Source organism: Saccostrea echinata, unplaced genomic scaffold (genome assembly GCF_033153115.1).
Source record: "Saccostrea echinata isolate AGI-Se365-2 ecotype Australia unplaced genomic scaffold, CSIRO_AGI_Sech_v1 ptg000051l, whole genome shotgun sequence".
Classification (NCBI taxonomy): Eukaryota; Metazoa; Mollusca; class Bivalvia; order Ostreida; family Ostreidae; genus Saccostrea; species Saccostrea echinata.
In genome coordinates this window covers 3,392,736-3,404,757 of record NW_026889800.1, presented here as the reverse complement: position 1 = coordinate 3,404,757, position 12,022 = coordinate 3,392,736, and the positions used below count along the sequence as shown (strand labels likewise).

The 12,022-nt window shown below is 35.4% G+C and overlaps 1 protein-coding gene across 1 annotated transcript; it reads left to right on the top strand.

Moving 5' to 3' along the window:
• Nucleotides 1–4,414: 4,414 nt before the first annotated feature.
• LOC133203484 (malonyl-[acyl-carrier protein] O-methyltransferase-like) lies at nt 4,415–11,264 on the top strand. The gene is made up of 3 exons (XM_061339261.1): nt 4,415–4,531; nt 8,625–8,849; nt 10,776–11,264. The coding sequence occupies exons 1-3, from the start codon at nt 4,415–4,417 to the stop codon at nt 11,262–11,264; spliced, it is 831 nt and encodes a 276-aa protein (XP_061195245.1).
• Nucleotides 11,265–12,022: the final 758 nt, after the last annotated feature.

The following is a 12,022-nucleotide window of genomic DNA, read 5'->3' as shown; positions in this document are numbered from 1 at the left end:
TGATTTATTGTATGTTGTTTTACGTCCCATTCATGATTTTCTTACTCATATAGAGACGTCAAAATATACTGTGAAGGGCTTCAAATTTAGACCTATACTCGGCCTCAGGGCCATTGAGCAGTGAGGATTCTTTATCGTGCCAACACCTACCGTGACAAGGGACCTCGTTTTTTTTAGTTCTCATCCGAAAGACCCGGGACTTTCGCTTCTAGTGTCGGGCTCTTGGCGAAGGAACTGTCAATATCTTTGTTTACGTCTTAGGTTTGACGCGGCGTGGCGAACGAGAATCGAACCCTGGCGTCCCGATCTCATTCGTAGAAAATGAACCATGAGTATAAGCTTTATTTTATAAAAAGTGAAGATAACGAACAGTGATCGACCTCTTTAAAAATAACAAACAACATACATTTGCAAACAGGGCATAATCACGGTTCCCCGAATATTCTAAGGTGGAATCAGGTGTCTAGGAGAAATAAGGATCATTTAATTGTCGACCGGTAACATCTGCCGTGAAACCCTAAGTCAACTTTATTATAAAGACAAAGGCCTCACAATTGGTATAATTGAATTGACTGATAGATTGATTATATGTTGTTTTACGTCCCATTCGAGAATTTTTCACTGATATAGAGACCTCACCGTATGTCGTTGAAGAGCTTCAAATAAAGACTCGGCACTCTGGGGCAGTGAAGATTCTTTATCGTGCCAATGCCAAGCGTGACACGGGGCCTCAAATTTTAAGTTTGTTCGAAAGACCTTTGACTTTCACTTCTAATGCCGGGCGCTTGATAAAGGAGGAATAGTCACTACCTATATTTACGTCTTAGAGTTGACATGGCGCGGCGAACTAGATTTGAACCCAGGCCTTCCTTTCACGAGGTGGACGCCCTATCACTATGTTTGTCACTATGTGCGGTACAATTAGTATGGAAAATGTCAGTCAAAATACGACCCAATTATAGGTTTTATTTTCTATCAAAGTTTTTATAACAATCATAAAATTTACAAAATCCTCACTTAAAAGGAGGTTGTTGAAATCTCTGTAAAATCAACTTATTTGTCAGTAACTGTTTCGTTTTTAAAATTGATTGTACTCAGAGCATGCTCCTGAGTATTGAATCAGCTGGGAGACTTAAACACCATATCTAGGTGATAACGGAATATTACTATATAAATAAGAGTGTAGACGATGAAAAACCTGAAGCATCTCCTGTCAGACGGTGATAACCGTCATTGCCCCTTTGTCTTGATCGAAATTGGTTAAAACTCTCTCTACTCAAAAATATTTCATTAAAAACGGTACAAAACTGAAAATAAATTCAAGAGTCGATTCACTGGTGCAACTTCTTATCATAAGTGGATTTTTCTATCATTCATATTTGCTACAGGGTCTGCATAGATTTAAAATATGTATCGTATCCGCTTTGCGGATTATAACGCGCAAACTGACCCAAACCAGGTTATACTCGAATAATTTGGCTAAGAATGCATTTAACTTTTTCACCATCGAGAGGTCATAGGTTAGATATGATCAATAAATTACATATATTCAACATTTCAATGATTTCGAAAAAAATAGTGTACTTTATCGTCAATTTAAGTGGAAAATATGAGTACAGGCCTAGGTCTGCTCAAACTCTATCTTTCAATATAATATGTAGATTTATAATTTCAGAAGTCCTTATGAAATATATGATTATAAATCCTGAGTTAGTTTACATTATTTAAAAACTAAAGTCAAAGTTGAACAAAATTCGTGCATTTTTCTTTCTTTTTAAAAAATTACGGATAATCTGAATTGTTTGTGATGTCACAGAGACACTGCATAACATTTTTCCCAAACCTAATAAAGCTTTTATAAATTCAAATTTGTTTTATAAATCTACACGATTGTACACTTTTCAGCTATTTTCCAAGTTTGTCGTTTATGGGGTACATGTAGAGATATGCCTTTACTTTATATAGTTCTTCGAGTACGGAATGTTCCATCTACCTGATCAATACATAAGGGTCATGGCGGGTGTGACCGGTCAACTGGGGATGCTTACTCCTCTAGGGCACCTGGTCAAACCTCTAGAATTTCCAGAGTCTGTGCTTATGTCCTGTTCACCGATTTGTATTGTTTGTAGATTTTTTTTAGATCGATCAGTTATCTACCCCTTTCTCATAAAAGTTAACATTTCACAAAATTCCATGATTGTTACAATGATCTTGTTTATAAATACAGTATGTTTTAAGTCAAATGTTGACTGACTTCTTATTTTGAACTGAATTGTCTACGGATATATCCGTTTTCCCCATCATGGCAAGGAAAACACGGTGGGTATGACTGGTTGATAGGGGATGCTTACTCTTCCATGGCACCTGATCCTACTTCTGTTTCAGAAATTCTCGTGAGCTCTGATTTTAATATGTACTGTTTAAACTGACTTTTGATTACTGTTCATTATCTTAACATTACATTCTTATCTTAATCGATAAACATCTTTATAATGAATTGGAGACCAATAACGTATGACCGGACGATAGGGGAGTTTTTGAATAGTTCATTTGTGTGAAAAGGACTTCAGAAGACCTGATACATTGAAGAACCCCTTTTTCTTTTTAAATATTATTTGAGTCATTATGAGATTTTTTTGAGATTTCAGAATTTCTCACATTACAGGTGGTGTCCCCAAGCTGTCATTTTAAATCTTCGGTTAACCATTACATAGTCTTCAGATAAAGTTACAGTCATACAGGTTAGAAAATGCTATCCTAATTAGAATGTTAAATACCTTTGCAACATAATGTCACGGTTATGAAATCTTTTCATATCGAATTTCTACATTACAAATTCTTTAAGAAGAAAATCCAGATCTTTGGTCAATGCCCTGAGAGAATCAAGCTCTTCTTATTTGTTTGAGAAAGGTAAATGCATCCTTTGCAAATTGTATACTTTATAATACCGTACACGTATTAAGTTTATATCTTAAGTTTGCAAAAAAGTCTTTAACTTTTGAAGTCTTGAAATATTTTAAAATTCATTCATGCTAAAATAATTCAAATTACTAAAGAGATACTCTCTAACGGTCAAACTGAAAGAAGTAGGGTCACGTTATTAGTTTGAGAAAGGTTATTACATCCTTAGCAATTTTTACACCCATGAAAATATATGACAAATACTGTTTGCAAAATTAAACCCTCTACTTTAATTATTCAGCAGGTATATCTTGAAATATTTTGAAATATTTTACTGCTATAATAGATGTGTATAACGAAGAAAGAATGCAGAGTAAGTTAATTCAAATTTAAAACATAAATGTGTCTATGAAACTTTTTGTATATCAAGTCTTCTCAATTTCTTAGCAGAGGCCTTCAAAAACCCTTCTTAATCTTAAAAATTATTTTGACTAGTTTTAACGTCAAAATGCATAAATTTTGCTCGGAATATCTTATAATACTTGGGTTCTTCAAAATAGATCTTAAAACGAACTTTAAAACGAAGAGAAAAAAATCCGTATGTTCAACGCTGTTTTCTTCAGGGTCCAATTCGTGCGACATTTATTTCAAGTTTTGAAAAGCATATTAAGTGATGACTCTGCAAAGTGCATTGGACAGATTAAACGTAGCATTAAATGGCAAATGTCTTTTATTGAAATGTTAAAAAAGCTCAAGACATTTTTTCAAAGACCGATTATACTTTTTCATGAGGTAAGATCAGTTGAATAGAAAGAGTAAGCATCCCCTGTTGACCTGTCAAACCCGCCGAGAGCCCTATTATCAGGTAAATGGGGTATTCCGCAGTTAACTTATATAAGTATTAAGACAGTGGCCTAACAATTGGTATGAAACAATTCAGACAACACGACCCGGCCATGAATCGGGTCAATTTTTTTTTTTTTTTTTCAATTTACCAATGACAAGGTAAGTAAATTTACGAGTTCCATTTGTATTGAAAAAGCAGCTGTCAATGAAGTCAAAAAGTCTGGGGCCCGTTTTACAAAAGAACTCACGACTAAGACCAAAATTTAATTCTGCGCATAACTTTCCAATTTACATTAAATTGAAAATTGTTTTAATCTTTTAGAAAGGAATGTAAAAAGATATTTTTATGCCAGCAATTTTAAACAGAATAATTATTATTTTAAAATTTTACAATGAACTTAAGTTTTTCGTCTTAGTCGTAAGTTATTTTGTAAAACAGCCCCCCCCCCCCCTTGGACTTTATCTTTTTCAGCGTTTATTTATCGTTTATAAATATCTAGATCCATCCTGTACTTCAAACAACTTTGGTGTCCTATCAATAAATCTATCGATTACAGTATTTCAAGTATTTCCTGCATCTTTGAAATGTTTATTCTCTCGTGCAAATCACTTTCTTATTTGAATAACCTAGTTTTCTTTATATAGGTATTATATCCAGCAAAACAAAATGAGCAACATTACGGATTATAACGAGGTGTCCAGATCTTACGATTCTGTTAGGAAAGCTCCAGATGCACACATTCTAAAAGGCCTGATGGAAAACTTAACTGGAAAGAATACTGAGGCAAGATTACATTTCTTAAGTAAAAATATCAAATTAAAAAGTAATACCAGATTGTGAAATTAGGGAGGCATAGTTTGGGTTCAAGATTAAAAGCTGCATCTTCAGTCACATATTACCATATTTCTGGCAATTTCTTTTTTTCAAAGTTTCTAATCAGATTCCAGAAGATCTAATGATTAGAAATACGTCTGTCGACTATCATGACCATCTCTTCAATCAATATTAGTCGCCCGCGTGGCGCAGTGGTTAACGCGTTCGCTTTAGAGTCGCAGAGTAAGGAGTTGATCCTTACGTCGCGGGTTCGAATCCCACTGTGGGATGTGGAGACCGGTCCTTCGAATGAAACGTATAAACCGAGGTCCCGTGTCGCAGTAGGTGTTGGCACGAAAAAGATCTCTCACTGCTCAATGACCCTGAGTGCCGAGTATAGGTAAAAATTTGCAGCTCTCCACCGGCAAGTGGTGGCGTCTCCATACGAGTGAAAAATTCTCGAGAGGGACGTTAAACAATATACAAACAAACAAACAAACAATCAATATTATTTGTTATACTCAGTAAGGAATGTCTGTCTGTATTAATTTATGTCTTTATATTCTTTATATAGAGAAACAGACAACAAAATTAATATTAGTCCCCCTCCCACCCCCCCCCCCCCCAAAAAAAAATATTGACGGTCATTTAAATTTTACAATTGACCTACAAAGATAGTTCTCCTACATTTTTAAAAAGGAGTTTTGATCACTTAAGAGCCATTCTCTGTAATGACTTTAACTTTTATATAGGAACTGTGGCACGCAGTCTCAGAATTTCTCCAAACTCTCTATGATAAAAGTCTTTGATACCGTAAACTCAAATCAGGCAAAAATTGGTTGCTACGTGTCATGGTTACCATAGCAACTTGTCCTAAATTTTGAAAAATGGCATTTTTCAACATGTTCAGAGTCCCACAGTTAACGTTTGCAGCAAAGCAAACAAGTGGCAATGGCTGTTTCCGAAAGTTGAAGGCCTGATGTCTTAAATGCATGATAAATATGTTTGGTAAATCAACTATTACATACGTTACTATGGAAACAAAGTATTCAAAAGCAATAATTTTGTTCATTTAATTTGATAAAGTCATACACTTAAGAATAAAAACAATTATAGGTTGAAATGCAAGCAAATAATAGAAGGGAGATCCTTGTAACATATACCAAGGACGAAATATGATATTTCTTATAAGTTGGTTGCCATGGTTTTAATACCACAAAGGGATTTTAAATTTACTCTCTTAGTATTTTAATCTTATCCTATCTTTTTACAAAGCATATTTCTATATAACTGATGATCAATTTTTAAAGGCGTTGGTGTGACCCTTATTTTCACATTTCAAAAAATTCAAATTTGGTTCTTTAAATAGAGCGTTGCTATGGAAATTAGCCGAAAAAATATGCATAAAAATCTGAAAAATATTCTGTTTCCTTGGATACGTACCCTTGTATGTAGATTCCCAAAACTTTTATGATTGATATATATGAACAACTAACCTGACTTTCAATTTTGACTACCAACCAACCTCTAACTGGATGCAAAAAGCTGGCACATAGGATTTAATTTTGAAATAAAATTAACGAAATCGAACATTTTCCCTTCTTGGTAACCATAGCAACAGTGTTGTATTTTTCAACAAACTTTATCAATATACGATATTCAACTTTAGTTCTACCAGATAGGTACTATTCAAGGTGAGTCAAATCATATGTTCCTTGATTAAAAGGTAAGTAAATTCCTAAAGCAGTAAGAAAATATCACTTTAAACAACTGGTACGTTGTTTCCATGGTTACACTGCAAAGTAACAATTAATCCCAATTTTTCTTATGTTGTCGGTGTTGCAAGGCCCTAAGGATGTATATGTGCCAGTCATGAATTTTATTGTTTTTCCTCAAGATAGTAGCATTAACCCAATCTTAGCAACGAATTTTGCATCGTTACACTGTGTTACCATGGCAACCATGAAAGTTATTTTTAGAATAATATTGCCAATACCTTATTACTTAAGGTCAATTATTTTTATCATTTTACTTCAACTTTTGGTTGAGTTTGATCATGTAACATCTATCATTAGTGAATATTGAGCGTTTTTCAGCATTTTTCAGCATCTTAAATGTATTCCAAATGTACCCATGGTTATCACCTACTTAGAGATAAATTCTAGATAGTTTCTTTACAGCATAAGTTGCAACAAGATGTCATGTTTTTGTGAGAATAGTTTGTTTGTTTTTCTTAGTCTTTATTAAGGCTTAATAAAAATTCAAAGTAGCTGAAAATCTCAATTTTTTCAACTTTTCTGCCTGTTACCATGGCAACCAAGACACATAGCAACGGAATTTTATTTGATTTATGTTTCTGGTGTTAAGTTGTAATAATGGGCAAAGTTTCATCAAAATCGGTGACCATGCGTGGCAAAGAAGTTTAAGTGGTTACAGAGAATCGCTATTAATTGTGATACCGTCGCAACTTCCAATAAACATAACGTTACAATAAATAAAAAAATATACAAGGTAACACAATGTTGACAATTAAGATTCGCTTGAACTACAGTTAGACTGTATGCTGATGATGTATTGGATACAAATTATTTGTTTGTAATTACTTGTTGAAAGTAATTTTTTTTTATTCAATGGTTTTGGTTTCATGTAACAAAACAATTATTAACTGTGTTTTCGGGCAACATTGATTGTGTTAAAGCCCCCTTGAAATGAAAATATTGCCCGCCGCTCCGGCATGATTTTATTAAATGAAATATATATAGGATCTCCCATGATTTGTAGTTGGATATGATTTTTATCCAACGAGTTTTGTGTTTTTTATCCCCGAGCCTTGGCGAGGGGATAAAAACACACAACGAGTTGGATAAAAGTCATATCCAACTACAAATCATGGGAGATTCTTTTTATCCCATGTTTAATACTTCACAACCAATGTTTTACACTGTTTTATATAGGACTCCACTTTATTTTACTTCATCGCGCTAACGCAAAAGCCATTGTGACGTCACAACTGTTGATTATGAAAAAATTATCCAATGAGTCATATCCACGGGATAAAGGGGTAAACATGGGATAAATGGAGATAACGAACAGTATTTAAGCTCAAAGTCCATTATACAATACAAAATAGGAGCAGAGCAAACACGGACCTCCAAACATCAGAGGTGGGATCAGGTGCCATGGAGGAGTGAGCATCCCCTGCCGACCGGTCACACCCGCCGTGTGCTCCTTGTCATGATTGGGAAATAACGGAAAAATCCGTCGACAATTCAGTGTGTAAATAATGGCCTAACAATTAGTATGAAAAACGTCAGTCAGCATTTGACTCAATGATAAATTGTATTTGCTGACAAGGTATAATTTAATAATGAATTCTACCTCTATCTTTTATGTTTACAAATGCATACTCATGGGTGTTTATCTAAACATTCAAGGTCTGAATAAAAGTGTTGGTAAGAAAGAAAAATATACAATGATTAAGTCAGATACGTAATTATCTCTATCAGTGTTTTAAAAATGTCTATCTTTGCTCTGTACGGCGAAAACTGATCTGGAAGCACGTGATAGTACGAATGAATGTTTCAAGGCTACACGTCATCCATATACACAACAAAACACAGATGCTTACTACTTATGCACATTATCTTACAAATACTATAATCCTACCGGTCGGGGTAAGTCTAGTGATATGTCGCTCCCTTCGTGTTGGAATTCGATTCTCCTTCAACCAGTCACGGTAGCCTATAGTGGTAGGGCATTCGCTTACTTTTCATGGCGTCCACTTTCTATAGCTAAATTATGTGCCGACAGTCTTATTTCCTTTTTAGAAAACCTTTGAATAGGCCTTACCTGACGGTAAGGCTGGTTCAATAGCCGTTGGCTAAATAGCTCAGTTGGTAGATCATCTGATAGTGATTCAGGGATGCTGGGTTTAGTTTCTGGTCTGGTCCGCTGCATTTTCCCCTCGCCGTTTACATTTGGTGCTGTGACCAAATCTGGCCTTTCAAAGGTTTGAATACACAAACCCCTTGATTTTGTTATCTCTACCTTTATTTGAAAACAGGATTTGGATATCATTGACATTGGATGTGGGACCGGAAACTACTCTGAATATTTCTTCCAATTTGAACCAAGGAGTCTCTGCTTGATGGATGCCAGTGAGGGAATGCTTAATAAGGCTAAAGCGAAGTTAACAGCATCGTGTAGGACCCAGCTATCCTTCAAACAAGCAGTTCTACCAGTTATTCCATACGAAGACAATTCGTTTGATGCAGGGATGATAAATCATGTATGGCTATAATTTTAATCACTTTTTATTTCTAATGGTACACACAAAGATTCTTGTTTGCATTTGTTGTGTTTGTCGTTCATCTTATTGTCAGTAAACAATTTTTTAAGTTTGCAACTCCTACACAATTTTGGTCAGACACACACTGGTGCAATATCAAGAAGTATGGCTTAATGTTGTTATGTTAACAAAAGGATGTCTCCACGACCAATGGAACCGTCCGTAGAGCGCTCACTCATTAGTCGGAAGATTATGGGTTCAAGCTCGGATCTGGCCCCGAGAAAATGTTTCTTCTCTAGCGCTCTATCGGCATATTGAAAATTGAAGAAAAACGGGTTTTTCGGATGAGACCTTAAAAACCGAGAAGCCATTGAAAACATAAAAAAGATAGAATTCATTTTAATCAACACACGATTCGATGGCATTGCTCTAGAGTGGCGGAGTAAGGAGCTGATCCTAAGGTCGCCGGTTCGAATCCCACTGCGGGACATGGAGACCGGTCATTCGAAGGAGACCGTATAAACTGAAATCCTGTTTCGCAGTAGGTGCGACACGAAAAACATCCCTCACTGAATGGATCCGAGTGCCGAGTATAGGTCTAAATTTGCAGCACTCCACCGATAAGTGGTGGCCTCTCCATATGAGTGAAAAATTTCTCGAGAGGATGTTAAATAACAAACAAACGAACCAACAATAATCAAGCTCAAAAGTCCATAGAAAAAATAAAAATCAGGAGTAGAGAAAACACGGACCTCTAAAAACATCAGAGGTGACGTCGGATGCCATGGAGGAGTAGGCGTCCTGTCGACCTGGCATACCCGCCGTGTGCTTCATGATCGGGAAACGGAGAAACCCGAAGACAATTTAATGTGAATATAATGGCCTAAGAATTAGTATGAAAAACGTCAGTCAGCATTTGTATTGATGATAGATTTTTTTTTCTGACAAGGTCATTGTATCGACCATCATTGAGAAATGATGGCTTTTCACGAGACTGTTGATATATATTCATATTTCATCAACCAATATGTCAATAGTTTGCTTCCTTTTAGAAATATGTACTAAAACAGAATAATAGTCGCCCGCGTGGCACAGTGGTTAGAGCGTTCGCTCTAGAGGTCGCGAGTTCGAATCTCGGCCGCGACTGACCTAAGTCGATAAAACATAGGAAGCAACTGTTCCTTCGCCATGTGCTCGGCTTAAAAAACAAGGCCCCGTGTCAAGGCAGGCGTTGGCATGATAGAGATCCCTCACTGCTCAATGGCCTGAGTGCCGAGTAGAGGTCAAAATTTAAAGCCCTTCATCGGTATATGGTGACGTCTCTATATGAGTGAAAAATTCTCAAATGGGAAGTAAAACAACATACAATCAATCCAGAGTCGCGGAGTAAGGAGTTGATCCTTGCGTCGTGGGTTCGAATCCCACTGTGGGACGTGGAGACCGGTCTTTCGGATGAGACCGTATAAACCGAGGTCCCATGTCGCTGTAGGTGCTGGTCCGAAAAAGATTCCCTCCCTGCTCAATGGCCCTGAGTGTCGAATATAGGTCAAAATTTGCAGCTCTCCACCGGAAAGTGATGGCGTCTCCATATAAGTGAAAAATTCTCGAGAGGGACATTAAACAATAAACAAACAAACAAAAAACAGAATAATATGTCTAATCCTTTCACAATGCTATTCCTCATCCATTTCTTGTCCGATTTTGATAAAACTCGAAAATAGTTACGAAAATATCAAGATGTATAATTCTGTGAAAGCTAGACTAAAAAATTATTTAGTCTTAATGAAGCTTTTCCTCATATAATAAAAAAAAATCAAACCAGTAGAATTACATCCCCATAACGTATTATAAAACTACAGGTAAATTCATTACTGATGATCGGAATCGTCTCGTTAAAACCAAATATTTATCTGATTTCTTTCCCAGGTCTTGCATCATATACAGAAGAATCCTAATGGCAAATCATTCCCAGCAGTAGTTCAAACACTGAATGAGACTCACCGCATCCTGAAACCAGGTGGTGTTTTAACAATTATTGCTGAAACACCGGAAAATCTTGAAGGCAATTGGTACACAAATCTAGTACCAGAAACCACAAAAAGATGGCGGAATATTCTTCCAACTCATAAACAAATAAAACGTATGCTTGAAGAGTCCGGCTTCTCTTTGAAATCAACTTATAAAACATTAATGGCTTCATATCTTCCAAATTATGACAATTTAGAGGGACCTCTTCATGAGTCCTGGAGAAATGTAAACTCTTTTTGGTCTCTTTGTACGGAGGCAGAAATTCAAAATATGAAACAAAACTTGACGCAGATAAAAAATGAGGGGACACTTCAGGCATACTTTGAAAAACATGATAAAATTTATTCTGTTGGAGCTTATGACATATTTGCGGCAATAAAATTGTAATATATATATATATATATATATATATATATATATATATATATATATATATATATATATATATATATATATATATATATATATATATATATATATATATATATATATATTGTAATTCAAACAAGCAATTTCATAAATAATTGGTTAAAACCTTACTTTAAGTGTACATATACTTGTACCATGTACATGTACTTGTATTAGAACAGTCAACTTCAAGCTAGCTTATGGCGGGGGGTTTCAGAAACTGTTGCTCATACTCAATTCAAATACCAAATGTATATACATATATTTGATAAAGTATGAAAACATACAATTATGGATCATTCTCTAAGACGCCTTTTACTCTCCTGAGTACGAGGCTAGACATTTAACTCTTTAATCAACCAAAATATAAAAATATGACGCACTCTCTCCGAGCTTACTTTCAAATGTGTTTTGAATAAAACTTGGACAGGACTAATTTTTTTTGTCTTTTCTTGATCAATTCCAAAGCAACGAATAGAAATTGATGCAATGCGGAAAAATATAATTCATATGCACCTTACTACAAAACAATGTGTATAAATTTTCATTGCCATGTGAGAAAGCGAACTTGTGGCACCCTGGGCACATTTTTTCGACATTTATCGATGATACACTCATACACAAACATGATATACTCATACATAAACTTAATACACTCTTACATAAACAAAACACACTCTATGTACTGCATACGTAAACATAGTACACCCATACATAAACATGATACACTCATACAT